The sequence below is a fragment of the Aulostomus chinensis genome, chromosome 9 (assembly GCF_037954235.1).
Source record: "Aulostomus chinensis isolate RoL2024-O1b breed Wild chromosome 9, RoL_Achi_v1.0, whole genome shotgun sequence".
NCBI lineage: Eukaryota > Metazoa > Chordata > Actinopteri > Syngnathiformes > Aulostomidae > Aulostomus > Aulostomus chinensis.
In genome coordinates, this window is record NC_141328.1 from 24,065,666 (window position 1) to 24,089,933 (window position 24,268).

The 24,268-nt window shown below is 42.2% G+C and overlaps 1 protein-coding gene across 11 annotated transcripts in view; it reads right to left on the minus strand.

The window, feature by feature from the left end:
• prdm16 (PR domain containing 16) overlaps positions 1 to 24,268 on the minus strand; it is a 248,068-nt gene that overhangs the window by 186,762 nt on the left and 37,038 nt on the right. For all 11 annotated transcript variants that reach the window (XR_015117926.1, XM_086214416.1, XM_086214415.1 and 8 more), the window contains exon 2: positions 5,921 to 6,062. Coding sequence is in view for 10 of the 11 variants with exons in the window: in XM_086214416.1 (XP_086070542.1) it covers positions 5,921 to 6,062 (142 nt within the window). In the remaining variant the exon portion in view is untranslated. The remainder of the gene's footprint in view (positions 1 to 5,920; positions 6,063 to 24,268) is intronic.

Genomic DNA, 24,268 nt, shown 5'->3' on the forward strand with positions numbered 1-24,268 from the left:
CCGTAGCAAATGTGTGTGCTGCCGGACTGACAGGATGATTAATAGGAGCTCCAGCCAGGAGTGTATGGGGAGGTTGATGGTGATGGTGGGTGGAGGGGATGGAGATGGAGGTGGGGGGGTGGGGGGGTGGGGGTTGGGTGGTTTTTCGGCAACACATCAAAAACATCACTTCCCAGGGTTTGCCGCTGCTTCCTCTCTAGGACCACACGGCTCCCCAAAATCTCCTCCACCTCAGCGCATGAACCTGTGCTGCCTCCATGGGGGTTCAAAGAGGAGACTTAATGAAGAATTTCTATGAGACCCACCCCCTCCTCCTCCCAAGTAGAAAGTCTTGGAGTGAGGGAAGGAAAGGAGGAGAGGGTTTAGGAGCAGACGCAGAGGAATTCCAGTGTGCATCAGCGTTGTTTGTCGAAGGGGCACAGCAAGTGCTGAAATGGCAGATATCTTCACGCACAACCTGGATAAATATTGAATCTGGACTGGTTTCATCTGTAATGGCTCACGCAGCCCTCTCTTCGCAGAAAAAAAAGGGGTGACGAAGGGACAGGTGGTGTAGTGGAGGTGAAGGGATGGAAGGAACTTTTCTGAAAAGGTAACAGAGAGAGGTCAGGCTCAAGTTAATCAAACGAAGGTGAAGGTTGTTTGCCAAGCTGAAGCAGAGGAACATTTCCTTTCCTTCTGCTGAAGATGAAGGAATTATGCGTGTTTGGGTCAGTTTGAGAGACCAGTTTGATCAAATGAATTGCAACAGCAGAGGCCCAGACGTGAGAGTACGACTGGTGTCTTCCACAGATGGAGGCAAGTGTTGAAAGACTGCCCTCCTGTGTCAGACACACAAACACATGTTGCACAATAACTCTCCACTTATTAACATGTCCTTCCTTTACAAGACGTGGGAGACGGACATGGCTGAGGTATTGTTGTGTGCTTTGCTTACTACATCACATTAACGCCGCTTCATATTTTCGGCCATGTTTGCGTGTGTTCTTAATGGCGAAAGGAAAGAGAGAAGCAAACACTGGATTTTAACAGGTTGTCATGCTCCACTCTCGCTCTTTTCCGAAAGGAGTCGGCTGCCAAGTCCCTGAGCATGCTTAACAATTCCATTACCACTGCGCAGAACACCCACACTACCTCTTTTGAAGCCAGCAGCGCATTTTAGAGGAGAAGAGTTTATTGACTTCAAATTGTTACCACTTGGGCCTTCTCCTCTCATTTCTGTGCACCCAAAACAAAAAACAAAAAAAACAAAAAACTCAAAAAAGTTGCATGTCAAAGTGTAGCCCGCACAGGTCTGAGGTGATTTTAAGTGATGTTTGCTCAGATTAAGGTAGGGAGGAGCTCAGAGTGACAGTTGCTCAGCGGGATGCTAGTGAAATTCTAGCACTCTTAATGCTGATTGCTCGTCACTGGAAGAATTTTACGGTTACTGTTAACATCCAATGGCTTGTTTTACAAGACTCATCTGTGGACCAAATGTGTCACATAGACTGGGAAAGATTTGGTCTTTCTGGTTGTCCAAATAAAGTGTGACAGACAATTGGATTCATGATTCCTCCTGTCCTCGCCTGCCATTTTCATATATAACACATAGACATTTGCCATGTGGTAAAACTGGACAAGTTGCCACTCTATATTTGTTTTGGTTTTTTTCCTTCCTCTGACTGTCACATCCAACATGTGCTGAATATAATGTCATGGCATGACCCATGCAGGGTAACCTTTTGAAGTTGTCAGTTGGAACAAGGCTACTGTGTGACACTTATAGCCTGACAGCTGCTGGGACGTCAGTGTGAGAAGACTGGGCTTATAGACACCTGGAAGCCTGGGGTCATGGTGGCACCTCTCAACTTTTCCAGTCCTGTGTGATGGTCTGCTCTGCTATATACAGTACGTGTGTGTGTGTGTGTGTGTGTGTGTGTGTGTGTGTGTGTGTACTGTAACTCTAAACTCAACAACAAGGAATTGCAAACATCTAAGAAAGCAAAAGTCAAAACTAAACTTCCAGAATCTCTTTACAGTTTTCTTTTGAAATTTAATAGTCACTGTTCCCATCTGGTCTCCATTGCCATACAATGTTCAATATAACTAAATGTTATTGCAATGTAAAGTGGAACTTTATCTTTCAATCATGTGCTCCGCCATGTTCACGCCATCTGTCATGGCTGGTGGTTACCTTGGTTATTGTGCGAGATGTCATCGAACAGTTCAGCTACTTTCCTGTTCCAGCGGAGGAGGAAATGAGGTGACCATGGTTAACGCTGGCTGACGTCTTTGCCATACTTAAAAATAAATGGATTTCTGGTTTCTTATTGCCTGCAGTGATCAACAACTCCAGACCCCGGCTGCTTCTTTAACGATGCACACTGAATTTACAATCAAATGAGCAAACACCATCAGAAATGTGTTTCATTACATTGAAAACTAGCCTGTCAATTGTTCCCACGCAGGGAAAAAAAAAAAGTGTAAAAATTGTATTTTGTTATACTGACAGAGTCAAACTTCTGCTACAGGGGTAAGCTGTACCCATGAATGTGCAGAGGGGTCAATTGTTTGGAAAATGCTCCAAGTCCATGTTGGAAAACAGGATATTCAAAAGTCTTATTATCTTATTCCTCCTACATAAAGATGACTCCATCTATATTCATGCAGACAAGATATTGGGGAAATCAACTGCAAAATATACATTGAGATGTACATACATTTAAGCAATGTGAAAAGAAAATGCATTCAGAAGTCTTGTTTTCATTTTATTATGAAACTTGGGAAATATTCCCAATGAGTAAAATCAAACTAGGCATGTTTTTATCAGGCGGTTTGAAGCAAATAAGCTCGGCTCAATATTTCCATCAGAAGATGAAAGAATAGGCAACCTTATGTTGTAACAACCACATCCACAAATACACCAAATAAAAAAAGAAGAGAAGTTGAGGAATTACTTGCTTGATTTGTTCTTCAGTGTCAGCTATGTTGCAAGCTGTCCACGGATGAGGACAAAGTTTGGGAGTATCCGGGAAGACACTGGCAGAGTTAACCACTTTTCAGCTACAAGTTAAAGCTTTACTATGCTGGAGCTTAATCTTTCATTTTGCGCTTTCACTTTTTTTTTCTTCATTTAGCCATTTCCATCTATCTTTTCTCAAGTAATACTTCAAGATGAAAGTCAAAATGCAACGATGAAAATATCACGAGTTGCAAAGACATGTAGGTATACTCTGACCCATTGCACATCAATAATAATATTATTAATATAGCGTCATCAATCATCATTCAAACTAAAAAAAACAAAAAACAAAACAAACACTGGTGCTCTTTGTAGCCAAGCAGACTCATCTGTTTCCTCATATTTGACAATTGGCCTGTGTCTGCTCTGAGCACCGGCTGCCAGCCAACCTGCGCTGGGAAACTCAGGACCTTCATCTACAGTATACAAACCGAAAAGGTGCAATCAGAGAAAAATTGGAAAATCACACTTGTTTTTGTTCCATTATGAACTGGGCTCAGCATTAGATTCAGACAGGAGAGATGGAAAGAGGGAGGGGAGGCATGCAATCGAGTAATAAATGTGCACGTGTGTGTACGTATAGATGGTGGTGGTGGTGGTGGTGGTGGGGGTCTCTGCCGCTGGCTGAGCTTATCCAGAGGATCTGTTCTGCTTCAAGAGAATGAGAGAGGGGTCTGATAGGAATAGTGTGCCACACACTTGCCCTGAGATGCACACACAAACCAGGACTTTGTCAGCGTTGACCTACCGCTGAGTGTGTGAGCACCCCTGGTCCACAACCAGAGCTCCAATAACAAACTCTACCGGCTCTTCTGATTGGTCATGACAAATGCTCTCTGGCCCCGGGTAATGTCTGCTGCAACAGCTTTGACGGCCTGTCACCTTTATTTCATGTCAGTCTGTGAGTGTGAGTGCTTACGCATGTACATTAAGCCTGTTTTTCCCATGTCAAAATGCACATATGGACATGCATAAGTGTACAGGAGTTGAATTTAGTTGAAGCCTCCAGACTGTACAAAAGTACCAGCAAGAGAGCAAAGAAGCAAAAGCAAAGAAATAACCCCCCCCCCCCCCCCCCCAAAAATCAAAAGAATAAGCCTTACAGAAAATAAGCTCATTCTGTTTATTCAAGCTATATTGCTTTGGCTTTAATTAAGATCTACTTTGTCTTTTAGCTGAGAGCGAGCAGGGGGATGTGGCCCTTTATTCTGTTCACCGCGCTTTTCAACGAGGAAAGCCAAAGGGTGCCAAACGGCAAAGCTTGCCGGATTATTATTTGAGTGCCAAAACGGCAGGAGAGGAAAAGGCGGCAGAAAGCCAATCATTAAAATTCCTACCACCTTGTTGACTGCATCTCCCCAACCAACTTTCATTTCCCTCCAAGTGCTCTGGAGGCAGAGATGGTGAGGGAGTGCAGCTTGGCTGAAGACAAGAGAGACAACCCTTAAATGGAAGCGATGCCATGGAAAACAGTCCTATAGACAGTGAGCTGTGTGTGAGTCGATGCACGAACACAGATGCCCGGGCAGCTCTAGTCACCATTTGATATTTAAAACCAAAACAAGCCAAAGTTAAAAGTCCCAAAAAGAGTTTGATGACTTTCCCCAGTGTTTTGTGGCCAGGAGCCATGATAATATATGTTGTTTTTTTTCCCCATTCACTGAAGTTGTAAGGAATGAGCCAAGAAAGAAGCTAGTGTCTTATCTAAATTGCACCTCTGGATTTTCCATCCTGGATACAAGAGTGGAGACTACCAGAAAAAAATAGCAGAGCATCAGACATGTCAGCTCGCTTCCAGTTTCCTCTTTCTCTTTGTTGTCTGGACCACACAGTGAGCCGGGGAAGATAGTCAGTGAGTATTAATGGACCAGTTGATGCACAGTAGGGGGATTTGTGCAGCAGACCTGGGAGGCTTTTGGGGGTCTGGTGGTGGCCCTCAGTATTGGTGACAGTGTCTGGGCCACAAGCCACAGAGGGGACACTGCAGGCCACCTTGGTTTAATGGAGCCAGGAGGGATTTACAGAAGGAGCAATGTTTCTGGTTGTGATTCTTCATTATACAATGAAAGTGTTAACGAGAGGCTGCATGACTCAGGAGGGACAGTGGCTGTTTTGTAATTGAGGAGTCGTTGCATCGATCCGCGCTTCTTCAGAAAACTTGGCTCAAGTGTCCTTGAGCAAGACACTGAAACTCTAATTGCTCCTGATGAGTAGATGCCGCCTCCACTGCTGCCTCCACCATCAGTGTGTGTGTCAACGGATTTTTTGAAAACACAATATCAGCTGATATGAAGGAGTCTGCTGATACGATTTCATTTTGACTCGGTTCAGGGCGCCAGCGCTCAATGATGCGACTCATTAACGCCAATACATTCATACAATCGACTCACAATGAGTGACAAAAGCTCTGAAAAACATGAACACAAAATGAAATGACAAACAAGCTACTTTTTTTTTAAGAAGAAGAACAGAAATACAACCTGAATCTGGAGCTGCAGTGAGGCTAAGAGGACATGATGTAGGTATTCCAAAATAAAACTACACCCAAGATGGCAGATTGTAATATGTCTCAACAGTCAGATTTTTCATTGATTATGTTGTCTGGTTGCATCAATATATCAATACCAATCTAGTAATGATAGTAAGGACCTGCTTCAGGCTGAACTTGAACATAATTTACAACTTATCATATTCGAAAATATGTTTGAATGAAAGCAACTTCTTCAGTCAGTCGTTCCTTTAGTAGAATGGATGTCAAACTAACAGAACTTAAGCAACGGAACATTCTTAAAGAAACAATTGAGCAGTGATGGACAAATATAAAGCGTGTACTAAACATGCACATTCTCCTCAGACGTGTGTGTGTGTGTGTGTGTGCGCGCGTGTATATACAGACTCCCGTCTGGTCTAAATTACCTGCTGATGGACCGGGCAATGGCTCCCAGTGAGGATGTGCTGATGGGCCACCAGTGACACACTCTTTCCCCCTGTCACCACCAGTCCTGTCCCACTTCTCCTCCTCCTCCTCCTCCTCCCTTCCTCGGTGCTCCATGATGCGCTGCGGTAGGTCAGGTAGGGAGAGACGGTGAGCAACACGGGAGAAAGGGAGAGAAAGAGAGACGCACATGGGTGAAAGGGGAGACTTTTATTATCACCATTGTTTCAAGCTCACTGACCCTGCCAACCCCCCCACCTTCACTGACTGCTCAAATGTCTCGTCTTTTCAACACACCTGACCTCTCCCTCACTCTCCTCACCCCCTGTCCCCACCGCCACCCTCTCTCTTAAATCTCCCTCATCCAAATCCCACCTCGCCCCCTGCACAACTCCTCCAAGTCCCATTTGCTCCTCTCCTGTTTCTATCTCCTCCCCTCCCTCTCCCTCTAAATGGGCTCACACTGAGTTTGGAGGGTTGGGAAGGAAAAAAGAGGGTGAGAGAGATAGAGGGAGGAGGGAGAGCAGCAGGCCTCTGGCTGGAAGGGAGAGTGCACCTGGATGGGCAGGCTTCCTGGACACGCTGTGAGGGGCTATTGTCCTGCATGTCAGCAGCCCCTCTCTTTTAATGGGGCCCGTATATCATCGTTCTGATTATGGCAGATGACTGGGACTATGGAGCGGGGGGGGGGGGGGGGGGGTGGAGATGGTAGATCTGGAAAAGACGTGTGTGTGTGTGTGTGTGAGTGAGTGAGAGAGAGAGAGAGATGAAGGCAAAGGTTTTGGGGACAGAGGCTTAAAAACGCAGGGACCCCCAAATCCCCCATCGACTGAAATCCTAGCACTTAACCCCAGCTATGGCATTGTGTGCTGCCCTGGGGATTTTTCCTCTTTTTTTTGTGGCCGTCGTTCTTTTTGATGGACTCTCTCATTCAATCTACTCTTCTCTCTCTCTCTCTCTCTCCATTCATCCGTTAGGTTCTTTAGCAAAGAACTCTTTTTTTCTTTCAGTTTATGACTTTTTTTTTTTCCAGAGGTAGAGAGGGGAGGGGAGTACAGACTGGTCACCTGTCCTGCGTCCCCCCAGCGCCCTCTCAGACCAGAAGCTGTCAACAGATTTCACAAAGCAAAGAACCCTGGCGACCACTGCAGTGAACCTTCGTCTTCAACACACTCCGTTATATTTCATCAAGCAAGTAAAAGTCAGGCAATGACACACACACACACACACACACACACACACACACACACACACACACACACACACACACACCCCCCAAAGGTTCTATGCTACAGCTTTTAACTTTAAAGGGTATAACATGAATTAATGGAAAATAATCTTTAATCAAAGTCTATTTGACTTATTTCTTTTATTTTCGGCAAATCAACAGATGGTCATCCTGTAAACATTCTTCGACAGCACCAGGGCGCTAAATTGGAACAGGAATTGTACTGTTTTAATCTCAGATTTTCTTGCCACTGAGTGTTTTCTCACCTCTTACTGACTTACAGGATAAATGTTGAAAGTATGACTGACGATGATAAATCCTTGATTACGTCAACTAGTCTACCATGGCTCAGAGCTCAGAGCGCTGGAGCACAGTGACATGCAATTAAAAAATATGAGCAAATTAAGAAACAATCCTCAATTCGACAAAACAGCATTTAACTTTTTGCAGCAAACTCATGTGACACATCGCAGAAACTCTTCAATTTACAATTGGTAACAATACGAGCGCTTCGTTGCACTGGACAATATAGATGCGGGTTTTTATTTGATTTTTGATATCAATTAGTATTAATTTGTATTCCAGTTTTTTAATATTTAGTTTTCTAAACGCCCTTCACGATTTATTACTTTGCTTGTCTAAGTGTGTTTTCTGAGACTGCAGTGAGATGAGCTCTCAGGGCCACCGTATATTTCAGTAAATTACTAATTATTAGCAAAGCGCGATCCAGCTGCATCCATAGTTAACATCTAAATTGAGCTACAGTATCCAAAAACACCCCCCCCCCACCGGTTTTTCAGTAGGCTGTCGCTGCTTTAAATGTAAATGAATATTTCTCTTGGGATATTGAATGACTTCTTGTGTCCTCTTTTTTTTATGTTTGCAATGCGCCTGCAACTCGTCGTTCTGCAGTCAGGACTGTTGATAAAGACATTTTCAAACTCAATGAAACTTTCTTTTGCTTAAATAATGTCGAAATAGAAAAAACAAATAAATACATGAATGAAATATAATGCTGTAAACATGCACAAAATATGCCATAAATAACATCTATTAAATTATTACGAGTGCAGCAGCGTTTGAGTGTGAAGCGTGGAAGCTCTGATCTGACTCAACTCCAGATCAAAGAGGGACGTGAACATGTTGGGGTGACCGAGGGGAGAGCAGGTCATTCATTTCAGCAGACAAATGGCGGCTAATGGAGAAGGTGTTGTCAGAGCCTGTCTGGAGAACTTTCAAATGAGAAAAGGGCCATTTCCCCCATAATTAGCGACCCATGTTGGATTTTATATGGGGTGTGTGTGTGTGCAAGAGAGCGAGAGGGAGGGAGTGATTGAGTGTGTGTGTGTATGTGTGTGTGAGTGAGTGAGTGACAGAGGGAAAGAGGATGTTGCAGATGTTTGGAAATAAAGTCTGAGTGAAACATCCAGTGCTTCTGCAGTGATCTAAAGTTCTCAGAGGTATTGTTGGGGGCAGCGCGCTGGTTTGACTTGCGTCTTATTTGTTTCAAAACTGTTTGGCATCTAAATACACGCCTGCGCATCCTCCCTAATTTCTCGGTGAAATCAACACATAAAACACATGAAAAATACATTTGGTTAACGAAGCACCGCATTTGAAAACAAATGCGATGTGTTCCTATTCCCATGAGTGCTATCAGCATATTTTACCATTAAGAATCAAAATACCCAATTACTCATACATAAAATATCATGAGGAACGGCCTCTGCAACATCCATTTTTCATCGTTTTTCTTTCACTTATTGAACCTTTTAAAACAGCAAAATTATTCCAGCAAACAAATTGATTGAAATATTTATTTCTAATATGTAAATACTATAAAGCAAAGAACTTGTCAAATGCTTGATGACTTGGTTTATACATTGGAAGAGAAGTGAGTAGTAGTACAAACTGATTTAATCCCACCCTTGTCAATAAGTCATGGATTGCTTCCTAGCTGATCTAATACTTAATTTAGTCATCGATATATACAGTACATGCATCCACAGAAAAACATATACATACACCTATGTGGTTCAAAGTTACATCATTACTGATATAAAAATCAGGAAAAAACCAAGAATAAGATTTAAATACAGATAGATTCTCAACAGCTCCATCTGCTTTATAATGAGCAAGTTTGATTTTGGGGTATGATAATGAGACTTGTTTATGTGCACAAACGGATCACAAGTTTCATCTAATGAACAATTATGTTTGTGTCAAAGTGGGAGCCTGTGTTTGAATGCTCCCAGGAACCATCCATCTACCCATTGCACTGGAATGTGAAACAACTACTTACCTAATTACCATTCATGGATTAAAGCAACAAACCTTTTTTTTTGTTTTGGTATCATAATCATCTTAATATTCTGTTACGCCGCCACATGTCATTGCTAAATATTTGTTGAAAGACTGACGTATTAAACCTCAACTTCCACTGGAAAAGTTGTGTGCTCAGATTGATATTATGTTTTACTCAACAAGATTTAAGGCTCATTATTTTTCTGCGCAGATGGAACAATTCTTCCAAAACATTGCTGACTTTCAAAACTGATCAACACCTATAGTCGATCATAAATCCCCCCGCCCCCAGAGAAAAACATGAGGTGGGAGATTTATAGAGTGCGAGTGCATGTCAGACTACTTCCTATTTGGATGGAGGTAGCCCCGTGGAGGAACCCATAATCCCTCTCTTCTGCTTGAATAGAGCCATTCTGAAAACAGTGAGTCAATGTCCGCTAGCTGCTTGCTGCCTCAGATGAGAAGCAGTTAATGTGTCTGTAATTGGACAAGCAGTATATTTTGAGGAAAAGCCCTTTAAAAAAATATCCACCTACAGAATGTGTGTGATTGTGTGTGTGTGTGTGTGTGTGTGTGTGTGTGTGTGTAGGCAAGACATAATTAACAACCTGAAAAATAAACAAACAAACAAATAGCAAAGAAGAGCTGGATAGAGGTGAAACATGAGGTAGAAAAAGGCAGCTGTATTCCTCTGCAGCGTCTGGCTGGCAGCTCTCAGAGGATTGGCAGGATTAAGTGAGAGCTGCGGATGACATCACGGTGAAGGACGGCCGCTTTACTCGTAAAGTGCCCCTTGGTTTGTGCATCTGCAGGGTGGGTGCCAGAGCCAGAATGTGGGGGCGGGGGTGACGGAGTTGGGGAGGGGGGCCGAGAGGGATCATTAGTGAGGTTTTATTAGAGCACTGGGGAGAAGTCGCTGGTACATGGGTGCAGACGCACAGGAAAACAGGATTCAGACGGGCTGTGTAGCGCAACTATTTGATTGCTCCCAGACCCTGGTTGCAGTGTGTGAATGAGTTGGAGAGAAAGGATTGTGTGTTTGTTATGAGAATGATTAACATGCTGAGGAAGCCGGTGTGTGTGCGGGTGAATATTCACTTGTACTTGTGTTTTAGGCTGATACACAAGTTTGTGTGTTTGCAAAGATTTTATGGCATGTGTGTATAATTGTCCTTTTATACATGGTTGCCTTTTTCCCCGTGATGGAAACCAGAGATATCCTATAGCCGTGGGGGCCTGATCAGCGAGTGGGCTGTCCAATGACGTTTGCTCAGAGTTCCCATAAAATGCATCAAGGCAAACGCCAGAATGCCTTTGGTTTTCAGAGCCACAGCACTCCACCCACCCCCCCCCCCCCTTTGCAACCCTCCTCCTTCGCCTCTTTCTCCTTATGAACTTATAAAAGACGACAGCGAGGATATCCAGTGCTGGCTGATACAAATCCCACTCAGTCACCTCCAGATGGGATGGCTGCCATTTACATTGAGCGCTCAGCAGTAGCCCGTCCTGACTCATTGTTTCACTCCATATAAAATGAAATCAACCACATCTTCTGGGGGAGGCTAAATGCTAGCTACCTTTTCCAGTTACACTGGAACAGATCCCTTTGACTGCACCCTTTGTGAAGATTTGTCGCTCTGAAACGACTCATAATGACCCATGTGGTGTTCAGTACATGAAGCAGAGCTAACAGACAGTGGTTTGACACACTCGATAAGATTAGGCCTGTCTGTGTGTCTTGTCAGTGACAGCCCGGAGGAAAGGCTAGAGCAACTGTATCCTCTCCATCACGCCACGGCTAGGAAATGAGCCATTCATTCTGAGCGCTGCTGTCGAGCCGTCTGACCTCTCAGGGCTGGAGGGCCCACTGTGGTCTCGTAAAAAATGCCAGTCATAAAACAGCCGAGGGGGTAAGTCACTCTTGAGCTATTAGCTGGTGATACTGGATGAGATTTCAGTAGGTGTCAGGGTGTAAGATTGGACAAGGTTTGGAGGTAGCCTTGTGTCTCAGGAATGACAGATGAGCAGGCTGAGCGTGGTGATAAGATCACGCAGAGGTGAGCTGGAGATATTAACTTGACCGTTATATGCAATCCTCTTACTTATAATATTAGTGTCACGGCCCATTTACAATAGACACACCAGCCACCGTTGATGAAAACAAATAGAATAGACCTTGAAATAAATTCTTATGGGACCATTAGTTTGCTTTCTCAGAGTTTGCAGTCCAACAAATCGCTACTCAAACACAGCCTCAAAACACTAACTGCACTTAATGTTATCAATTGGGGGAAAGGCATTATTACCTATTAGCTGTTTTAATGGTGCAAACAGGGGCGCACAAAGTAAATACTGAGGTTTATGACTTCCTGTACTTGAGAACAGCATACGTTTGATTGTAGCTGCTAATGTTAAACTAATTAGGGGGTCTGAACTGAAACGCCATTCGTGTTCACTCATTTGTGACTTAACACTAAGTGTGGGGGCATCCGTGCTTACAAAAGGCACCTGTTATTATATTTTACAGTTATCTCTAAAGGTTAAACACTATTATTATCCATTAGAAGGGAAAAGAAAAATGAGTTTTTGTAGAAAAAGTTTCTGCATTGTGGATAAATGTGTTTGGCAAAGAATTTTAAATACATCTTAAGAAACACCAATAAATTCCCAGTAGGGATCATGAAACATTAGAGTTGCACAACTTAGCCGACGCCTGCTTAGTGGAAATGGGCTGTTCAGCAAAATGCTTAACAAAATGTGGTTCAAACCCATCTTCATTTCAATCCCACAAAGTAATAGTCTTTCATGACACGTGGAGACTTCAATTGAACTTTACGTTTCCCATTGAATTGTCTGATTTACTGCTTTACTTGTATGTACCGGAAAGAAAACACCTTTGTAGAATGAGGAAAAAGAAGAAAAACTAAAAATGAAGAGCTGAGGTGTGTTAAGGCTACTTAATTTACGGAATTAGAAATTCACACCACGCTTATGTATTTTTGGTAATGAAAGTCCTGCCAGAAATATTGTTTCCTCATAAAGATACACACTGGCTTAGCCTGGGCTCTCATTATCAAACTACGTAAAACATTACTTTATAATTGTCATTGTTTTTTAGCACAGGTAAAGAGTGTAGCACTTTCAAAGAAACATAACAAGAGCACTAACACCAACTATTATTACAGTCAGGGGACCAACAGCGTCAATAGCTTGATTTACGTGGAGCCTAATATTCCAATTAGAATCGGATTAGAAGCCCAAACCGAATAAAAATGTTTCATATAAACACCTCAATCCAAATAAAGAGGCCTAAACTGAATGGAATTTCATTCGGTTTCACAGGAGTAGAATAGTCCTTTTCCCAAACCGATCAGATGTAAAATCTTATCATGTAAACGGTGAAACGCAGTGCTGTCAGGCTGTGTTCTTTCTGCGCATGCTCTGTCAACAAAAATACACAGTTAGTCCACCCTTACATGCAGACTTTTCTGCATTCCATTTGAGAGTTCGGGTCAACTGTTTTACATGTACGTGAACTATTCCGATCTGGTGTTTCCATGTGCCGACTTCATTCAATCGAACCCTGTTCAAAAGTCACGAAAACTAAAAGCGGCATGTGTCACGTGTCAGAGCGATGTAAGACATCACGTGACTGAACTAAGTTCAGTCACGTGATGTTTACATCGCTCTGCACGTGACACATGGCCGTAAAACGGCGGTTCCGATTGAATGAAGTGGCACATGGAAACACCAGATCGGAATAGATCACGTCACATGTAAACAGTTGACCCGAACTCTTCAATTGGAATGAAGAAAAAGTCTGCATGTAAGGGTGGCTAATGTGTATTTTTGTTGGATTTCGGTCAAGAACACAGCATGCACAAATGCAACCAGCACATGACAGCCACTTCAACATTTGCTTGATCATGAGAGCTTCCAAGTTCCTAGGATTGCCACCTTGAAATCGTTTTGCAGGCCTTTAAAAATCAAGTGTGTGGTCCGGTGTCTTGTGCTCTTTCTTAAGATCAAAACATTAAAAATGATATACTACATCTGTCATTGTGTTTGTTACCATGTTTTTAAAATCAGTCAAAATATGAAAAGCCTTTGGAGTGCTCAGGGCATACAGATTTGTATTCATGCAGACATGCGCTTCTTGCAGTATAAAGACTGAGTATCTCTACTGTATGAGAGCAGGCACAGGCCACTTTGGGATCTGCTAATGTCGCACCATTCCTGAGAGTTCACCTGTCGGTGTAAACAGCACAGTCTAACCTACAGAGGCTTCCAGCGTCATCAGTATCAGCCATTTTCTGCTAGCTGTGTGCTAGGTATTACCCTGGAGGTGTAAATGCTGCTAGAAATTTGACTATTTTTACGCAAAAAGAAGAAAAGGAGAAAAATAGATCTCTCTCAATCCTGAGAATGTTTATAGTACTTGTCAGTGAGATGATTGGACACTGGGGTGTTTATGTTGGGCTAACGGTGCTAGCTTGCAGCACTGAGCACCACTTAGTCGTCTATTAAAAAGCTCTCGTAAACATGCTGATTAGTCTGTACTTTATTATTGTTTGGTCGAGATCGTTAAGCTAGTGTAAACCATCATATTAACCTCTGATGCTAATGCTAATAACGTGCCATTACTTAGCCACATTTATCATCACCACAAACACAACACTTATCAAAGGGTCGGTCACCTGTAGCTGTAATAAATGGGTCATTAATCACATTTCAAGACCTCCAACAAACTCAGCGTATTTCATAAATCTAGCTGTGAGTACATTTCAAGTGTCTGTAACTTGCCTACTTGATTCACGTAAGAAAGAAGACGAAGAGCTTATTATAAAAATATCCAAATGTGATTATAGCATTTAACTGTTGAGAACACAGTGTTTAGATGAGCTATAAAATCTAGCAGTGTGTATTAGCCTTTGCAGGTTGAGACAACTGTTCAATGTGCTCGAGTCAGTTTCTCGGGATTGAAAATCAAAAGCTTTTTTTTTTTTTTTTTTGCATTACACATCCCCTGAAAATGACTCACACTATCAAATGGTTTATCCACATTTGTAGCACAGAACTAACTGAATGTAGCCTGCTTGGCTGCTCTGGTGTATGTTATCCTCACTCAGCGCTATAGGCAGCTGTAAATACCAATCAATAACCTATGACAAGTCCCTTCCTAGCTTCATAATGTTACAAGAAATGCACAAATGGAAGTGAATAACTCTGTTTCACCTTTAAGGTGCCTCATATCACCCCACAGACAAGGGCTCTACAAGCCTCTATCAGCCATACCAACTTTACAAAACTACAAAGTGTACACATCTTTGGTAACATCATCACCGTCAGCTTCCTTTTCCAGCTTCAGGATAAACTTCATCTCAACTCTCTCTGACCATGTGTGCTAACAGGTGTCACTGTAGTAGCACCGTTAATGTTTGGCTGCTTGTGCTGCCTCATATGCTCCTCACTGCTGGACTGATTCCATTCTCCTGATAAGAATCCCACTGACAGGCTGTCTAAAATTCCATCTTATGTGATTTGGTAAAACCACTAAGATATAAAGGACTATTGAGTATGTCAGAACATTAATTATCGAATATCAATGGTGAAACAGGAAAAGCAGAATCCCACTAAATAGCAGCTGGAGGGGTTCTGGCACGCATGAAGTCTCGTTTCAGTCCACGTCCCCTCGTTATCCTTGTCCTAAGTCCACAAGGGCTTTAGTTGAGGCTGATGCCTGCTTGAGGAAGAAATGTTAACATAAATTCAAGACAATTTTCTGCGACTCTATGATTATGTGAACATACTGTACAATGCATGATGAAATAGCGTTTCAATCCTGTTTCTCGTACATGATTTATGTGAGCCATTATCAAGTTCACATCTTCTTTCCTCTAAACAATGAAATCCAAAAATCTATGGACAGATTAAGCTAAATCCAGAGGATGGTTTGGTGATTACAGTAACGACTTGAAATAGCACATAATGACGGCCACAGTGGAACAACATGCAGGAGGAAAAAAGCTTGAGGGGAGAAATCTTTCCTGGGAGTATTGCTGACATCACAGCGCTAATGTTTTTTATGGATATCTTCATTATCCATCACTGGCGTTCACTGAAACGGGAAGTTACGGAGCCCTGGAGTGGCCATAGAGAGATTTTGTTGTTATTGGTTTCTTCTTTTCATAGAGAGAAAATACTTTGAGGCCATGAGATATAACTTGTTCCATCAGTTTAGGTTCATTCACGGCCACAATAAATAACTTGTTCTTTCAATTTAATTTAATTTATGGTCTGTTAGAACTCATTTATAACTCTCCTCTGTTTTATATCTCTAGCCTCAAAATAGCTGAATAGAGAGAACAAGTTATGAACACAAACTAAATGGAGGAAGAAGATATATCTAGTGGCCTCAAAATAACCCTAATTGAGGGATTGACTTGTATATTGTGGCCTCAAAACAGGTCAATAGAGGGAACATGTTACATCATGAAGCCCAAAATTAATTTCATTTAGGCAACAAGTGATATGTCTTGTGACTCCATTGAGGTTAATCTCTCCGTGGCCACTCCAGGTCTCTATGGGACTCAGGTGGGTGACAAATCTATCATTTCAGCTTCAAGCAAAGGTCATAAGTACATCATTATAAAGGTGTGCATGCATACACGTATGAATTCACGCACAGCTGAGAATACGATAGCTCAGGACACATCTATGTGTGTGTGTGTGTGTGTGTGTGTATGTGTGTGTGTGTGTGTCTGGGGCTGAGCAGATCTTCGCGTGAGTGTCTATAATTGGCGGCAGAGGGAGAATCTGCGAGTTGACATCTGCAGCTGATTTTTGGTGATAATAAATCAGGTTTCTCTCTCTGCTGGTGTGCTTCCACACTGCTCTCTCTCGTCTCCGTTTCCCCACATATATATGTACTACACACAGTCTCTCGCTTCCTCTTCTTCTCATTTCCTCATACTTATGGAAACCCACGAACTGGCTGTTCGGAGTTCCTGCAAAACTTTGGACTCAGTCTCCCTTTTTTCTGCAATGGCCACACAAGTAGAGTTGCGAAAACCCCTTCCTTGCCAAAGCTGTAATGGGAAAAAAAGGACAGGAGTGTAAAAAGTAGAAACCTGCACTTCGATTATCGGAGGTGGATGGAGACAACGAGGTGTGAACAGGTCATAGCTGAGAGGAGCAGAGTCCGGCTAACTTGTAACTGCCTTCCTCCTCACCGATAACAGTAAAGGTTTGCCAGAGAGCCATTCCCCTCCAACTCAATTTCCTGTCCAGCCACAGCTTGGACACCAGATTTAGGGGTGAATGTCTCCTGTTTTGATTATCCTTGTTACATTAAACATGATCCGAAGTCAGATGGGGTGAAAAAATACAGGAAAATCCTTTTTGGAGGGCAGCTAGAGGTGACAAAGGCAGTGAAAATTACTTTAAATACATATTCCACTGAGGATTACAGAATCCACCCCACAAAATAGTCTGTGTTGGGAAAAAATGACAGAAGGTAAATATTGTTGTGTTTCTCATTTTTTTAAAGTCTCTAAATAAAATAAACCATGTTTACTTCCAGCGGTTCTCAAAGTCCAGGGCAAAACCGGGTGGTTTTATTCAGTTGTATTTAAGAACAGAAGGCACAATTTTAAGGACTTTCAATCTTGATACATTAATTAAAGAAACATATCTTTTGTGTACAAGGCACCTATGTGTATTCTAACACTCTTATGAAGCACATGAAGAAAAAAGTCAAGCCTTAAATCTAATTTATGCTGAACGCTTGATAATTCTGAAGATGTTTTTGTTGTTTTCTTGATGAGCACAGCGTTGTGCACTCATGTCATGACTCACTTGTCTCGTAATGTACTGCCCCAATTAATCCAAGATTAAAAAAAATGATATGTATGAAGCCTTCTGTCCATATTGGGTTAATTTTGTCAGAATTTGTGTAATTTTCTTTAATGTTTACGGACAAAATGTTGCGGCAGCAGTACTGCCAGAAATCACAGAGGCAGTATTGGGCACAGAGACCGCCGAGACACTAAAAACACAATGAAAAAAAAAAGGCAGAACTTTTTAACCGCGCTGAGTACAGTAACCCAAAACAGCGACAAAACAGCCTGACGCAGACTGGACAGAAATGGAAAGCAAGTAGCACGTCGCCATGTTTGTTGTAGAAAGACGCTTTTGACTCTGTCCTGCCCTCTAGTGGACGTTTTCACATGCCAACATAAGGGTGGCATGGGAATATGAAGGCAGTGCCACAATTACATCAGTTAAATTTTTTTCTTAAGTAAAAGAACATTTAAACATGTTTTTAGGAAGCTTGTTGGTTGTAATCTGTACAAAAAGTCAACCCAGGTCTTCTGCAACATTAAGTGTAATAGAACAAACTCGACCACAAGCATGAATAGAATACCGGTGGTTCTGACACATTCGAAGGATGGAATTATCCACTGAATAAATCTCATATATAAATACAAGATCAAATATCTTTCTCTCTGACTAGGAGAAAACAAACCCTCAAAAACATCACTCATTATGGACAACAAAACAAATCCCATGCCTGTGAACTGTGTGGACACGGAGAGACACACACACACACACACACACACACACACACACACACACACACACACACACACAGAGGTAAAAAAAACATCAAATTTAGAGGACCAACAGACAGACAGGGCTTGTGCCAGAGGTAGGAAACACAGAGGCTCGATCATTCATAAAAACACACATTTCCTTGAGCACACTGAGACACATGACAGACGTTTTACACGTGCAGCTTCCTTCCTGAGGGTAGCCGAGGCTAGACAGGTGAAACGATCAGGCTTTAAAGCTGTCTGACCTCACCGAGAGAACAAAAACACAGCGGTGGGATCCAGACGTGTAAGTTTTGTACTTCACTTATTAAAACTTCAAACAGCAAGGGCATTTATATCAAATTTAACTATCTTTTGCTGAAACAGGATGGATGAGGAAGGTTCAAAAACCATGATATCTACTAAGAGTAAATGTTTGTTACTCGTGTTGCTTTTGAAGAATTTATTCCTTGAAGTAAAAAGGAAGCAATGGGAAAAAAAGAAAATTGTTTTGTCATTCGTCTGCTAAAGATACACAGAATTAAACCAAATTAACTGCTCTTTTAAAAAAGTCTAGACAGTAAAATTGGCGGTACATTTTATAATGGATCTTCAACCCCAACCTGATGAGTCTTTAGTGTGTGTTATTATATTCGGGCATCCAATCATCCTTTCTTTGCAAAGAAGCAGCAACATCCTTCCAGGCAACTGTAAACATTCTGCCTCTGTCTGTCGACGCCATTGTGTGTTTAGACATCTGTTTCAACCACAACCTAGCGCTGATCGTCAGTATCATGTGGCTGCAGTCTAGAGTTACATCCGCACTCCCAAATACATGTCGTCTACCACATTTGGAGCTAATTCCGAGGAGTGTCTAGCGGTTGCGGTAGAGGAAGACCTATCCTCTCTTGTTGTTGTGAAATTTGTTGGGTTAGCATCAGAGCGTGCTTGTGGTGCTGTGTTACAGAATTAGTCATGTGTGCTCTGAATGATAAATGAGATAAAAGCTAAACTGACAAGTCCCCATGTAATTTGTTCTAGATACATATTTTTCAATGAAGCTGTAAATTGTTCTGTGACAAAATAGAGGTAACGCACATTGACAAAAAAAACAACATTTTGGTTCCAAATGCTCTATTGACTAGTTCAACTTTGAATTTAGTTTACAAATCCACTGAACATTCACTGTTGTGCATTTTTTCCTCCATCCCCCAACATGGTACTTATTAACAAACACTCTACATTAAACTCCCTGGCTGGAGCACAAACCTCATCCCTTACCTCTGCTTGGGAATCTCACATAAGAAGAGAAATATATGACCTAGTCCAGTGTACCATTAAAGTATATGGAGCATTACCCATACTGCACGTCGGGGCCATGGCACCGTTTTATTACAGGTTTACAGCTCACTGGTGGAATAACAGCAGCTTGTTTCTTTAGGTGGAAGATGGGAAAAGGGAGTGCCTATTAAGATCAGGTGTTAGAAGCTTAGCAGGACGGCAGGTAGCTTAAAGTCCAAATCAGTCCAGGATTATTTAACATGATACAAAGTTGCTGAATCGCAAATGTCAAAAAGGTCTGCCAAGGAGTTCACGTGATCACCGGCACTTGTTCGTCTGTCCGTCAACTCAAACAGTTTCAGGTGGATTTTGAGGAAATTTGGTGGTATGATAGAATGCGGGTTGAGGAACAATTGGTTTGTGTTTGGAATTGCTCTTACTGTGATGATGTTGTATCACCTTGGCGGAGACATGTGCTCTCTGATACACAGATCTGAAGCTGCAATAGCAAAAACAGGAAAGAAGAAGAAGAAAAAAAGGATCTTACCTTAGCCAAAGGATGATGTTCAAATAAAACCAAACCCACTTCCTCAAAAAGACCTACATCTTCTCAATTCAGCCTGGTTCCAAATTACAAAGAGGTTACAAGCAACATTCTCCCCAAACTGTAAATTATTTGTTTGAGACAAATACCCACAAGCACATCATTCATATAGCAAAAGTTGCAGCCACAGCTTTTGGATGCTAATTCAGCAAAGACATCATTTAAACATGAATCTTCCTGCCTTCAGATCTCAAAGAATGCTAGAAGTAAAGTTATTTTCATCAATGCACTATGCAAAAATTAAGATTTTTCAGATACGGGTCACTCGTAACAATGAGGTAAGTAGTATTTTCATCCTGTGATCATCTTGAGGTATTTCTTGGAATTGTAGGAGGTATCTCGCTGCATGGAAGTGCAATCAGCATCACGATAATGGAACAGACAGACTGAGTGAAAGCCGCGTGTGCTGAGAGACGAAGTTCTCATAGGTACGACATCATATTCAACTCCAACTGATCTCAAAAACCTAAGTTGGAAAACAACACCATTTAAGAGCCGTTATATATCTGTATAATGTGTGACTTGTAGCTTAATCACATGATGGAGCTTGATGATCTATATAGAACTAAATCAATAGTGGAGGGTTGTGTGAGGGATCAATTCCCTGGGGGGGGCGGGGTCGGCATTGAACACGACACCAAGGGACGAGCGTGCCTAATCCACGTTTGAACTTTAAGTGAGTGTGGGCCTCTTTCTTCTGAACATGACCACGCCATTCCATCAGACCCCTCCAAAGCGGGCTGGAGGATATGGTCACTCAGATGATCATATGCAAGCGTCAGTGCTCACGAGGGACATGGAGACTGGAGCAGACTCTACTCGATGTCCCCCCTTTCAGGCTCATGTCTGCAGTGCCCTGAGAAAATCAAACTCTCCCCGCACTCCCATGGCTCCAGGTGTTTTGGTCATTAGGAGCTCTGCCCATTAGAAGCGCCGTGGCGCTTGCTTAACGGTTATAAGACCAACCGTCGTGCTCGGATCACACCTCCACAGCTGTAAAGAGCAGCAGGGTGGGGTGGCAGCCGGGGAGGCATGCGCAAGGGGGGACCGGGCCAAAGCGCCAGCTTTGTTCTCTGGGGGCTCCGGTTACGCCCTGCTCTCTCCACAGCCCGCGTGACATTCAATACTGCAACTGTAAATTTTACATTATGCGTGTGAAATCACAGATGCACATGTCACAGCAGTGTCATAAAGTGAATTTACTTAGTCCAACTTCAGCACGCACCTTAAGTCTCTGTGGGGGTTGGTGGGGGGGCAAAATTACAGCAATTAATTCTTCAAATGGTGCGCCAAAAGTGCAACATATGTTGACACGTTCAGGGTGCCCACATGGTCCTGCTCACCTTATCAACAATACCCCCCCCCCCACCCCCAAGTATTAGATTTGCTTTGGCATTGCATATTAAAGAATAATTGATATTCAGACATGGCTTGCAGCTTGTTAAAGCTTTAATGGCCTGTGAATGTGAATAATAACTATGGGTGAAAACTAAGAAAGTGCGAATGACCTTTACAGTACACAGAAATAGCACAGTAGAAGTGGAACGCATGTACACACAAACACACATGGAGTTCAATTTATAAACGCGATAAGAGACTGGAATATGGAGTGGACTGTAAAGTTTACGCGCTATGATAAAAATGTAAGACTTTAACATCCAGCACTTTATTTCAGTCTAATAGCATTTTAAACATTGGCAGACAACAGAGCTGCAAATCTGACTGCTTGCTGGTGACCGAGCTCTTGTCCACCTGTTCACTCACAGATCATCAGTCCACTAAAAATAAAAAGAAAGGAATCCGGACCGGTCACAGGGACAGAGCCAGACTCGCGCATAATGTGTTTCCATGCTTGCTCTGTTAAGCAGCCATCACCAGAATTTTTTTTTTTTTTTAAACAACGCAATCAAAACTCATATTTGGATACCATTCACCCACTTTTTACAATGCCATTAACACAGAATTATCAGCAGCACCCAAAATATTGTCCACTACAATGTGAGTGGAGAATTATGAGGGTCAATCTCATGCAACTTCCCCACTTCCTCTCCATAAAATGCTGAAGATGATTAATTCCTGCATTACCCTAACAGTTCATTTAGCAATGCCTCAATAAATTCTGCAGAGCACCCTGTGCCGCCTAACCCCTGTAAGAGTATTCCCCTGCTCTAGGGGTAGGGGGGAGCCAACATTAAAACTGGTGGCTTGTAAAGTGAGCTGGGAAGTTTAATTGATCTAAAAGAATTTAATGTGGCGTAGTGAATCGCGGCAGACAGCATGGATTTATATGGCAACCCTGTAGAAACGAACATAATATTGCCCAAGTTTTACGGCAGATGGGGGATTTTTTTTTTTTTTGGTGTTGTAATTGTGGCCACAAAAATGATTTACTTTGTGTTGAGTACAAGTGCAATTCAATAACAGTCCCGATACCCTGTTTTTATTCACATTCTAGCATACAAGATGACATTACCTCAGACCTAAATATGGTTCTTTAAAAAGATAGATGTAATTTTAGAATCCTAATCAAGGCCATTCCCGCTTGCAGAGGTTTTTCAGCGTTGACCCTTTTCACACATCACAAAGCAATATCCACGCCAGAGCTGTATCATTTTAGACTAAGCCCTTGCTCTCTCAAGTGTTAAGTCCATCCTGAATGCACTTCTATGAAAACACAGAGACGTCTGCAATGTGTTAGAGATTTTGAATGAAAAACCAAGATTACCACACAGCCACAGGGAAGGGGATTCGGCCCAATCCCCACAGGATGTGTAGTGGCCAAGTTAAACAAGAGCGCAGATATTTACTAATATGTTCTGGATACTGGCCACACAGACATGAGATGCACACAACAAATTGCAGATTGATGTTTTCTCTTTGAATAGCCACTGTAGCGCGCTGCATTGGGTTTGCGGAATACTTTTAACCAAATTTTGCAATAGAATTTCAGATGTTTTATGCTAAAAGATGGAGCATCGGGCATTTTAGTAACAAGCCTGATATTTATTTAGTAAGAAGTGAAGAAATGTCAGGGTTTTTTTTATAGATTAAAATTATGAGTCTACAAGAAAAAAATGGTTTATTACTTCCACCGAGGAGGTAACATGATCTCTGGTGTGTGCAGGTTGTTGGCAGGATATCTCAGAAACTAATGGACGGATTCTGTTGAAATTTGGTGGAAAGATGGATGGTAATACAAGGAACAGGTTGATTTGGATCGCATTGTAGATCCTGGATCCTGAGGACTGTTCTAGGCCACTGGCAGGATATAGCTGTGAGCCATGATTTTCTGGATATTTCATAAATGAATTTCTTGGCCAACAGATATAATCTTGAACGCTCTGTGGAAGTGTGATCCAGAGGACCCATTCTGGATATAAATGTCTTTACTTCTTTATTTATATTATTGGACACAATGTGTTTTGATTAGACACAAAAATGTGACGTTTTTTACAAGACTTTTTGGAATCACTTAAAAATTAGTCTAACATTAACAAAGGTGAACATTCTGTAATCGTTCGAGATGTTTCAATTTAAATTTAAAATTGCTGAATCTGGTTTAGAGCCGAATTTTCTTTTAACGGAGTTGTACTCAAAAGTTTGACGACTAAAAGTTACAGTTTGACTAAATCTGCAGTTGAACCGCTAGAATTTAAAGCTGGACTAAAACTCTTTGTGACTTATAGCAAAGCCGTCCTATTGAGGAAAACTCAAGATCACCACTCAGCAAAACTTGCTTAGGTTGCAGTATGGAACAGAGGAGGAGGAGGAATATTTAGTCAAGGAAAAAGTACACTGCATCACCAAAAATGTGATTCTTCACAGAGAAAAATGTTCCACTGCGACTTCCATTTGGACTGATTTTCAGACAGACACAAGCTCGTGGGAGGAAACCAAGCGGTCGTTAAACCTACCAGCTCTGGCTCAGACCACACCAAGACCTGGCTATCAATCAGAGCGGCTGGACAGAATTTACAGTGTGACCTGATCGGTCATCATTTATTACTTTTACTGGTCCTAAGTGGAGGCAATCACCGGCTGGTGTTTGTGTAAGAGGAGACCTCCACCTGCGAGGGTCTCCCATTAACACAAACCTAACTTGGGGGGAGATATGTCAACTGTCTGCGTTCGTTTGGACTGGAGCCTGGAGTTTGCTCTGACAGATTTCAGTTGAGGATTTTCTTCCCTCAATGATAAATGAGCTGCTCTGTATCTTTAATAAAGAAGGATGAGTGAATAATGTGGATGCGTGATACTGCTCTTACAACAATTCCTAAGAACCATGATTGTTCTCATGCAGGAAATGCTTTTCAAGCGG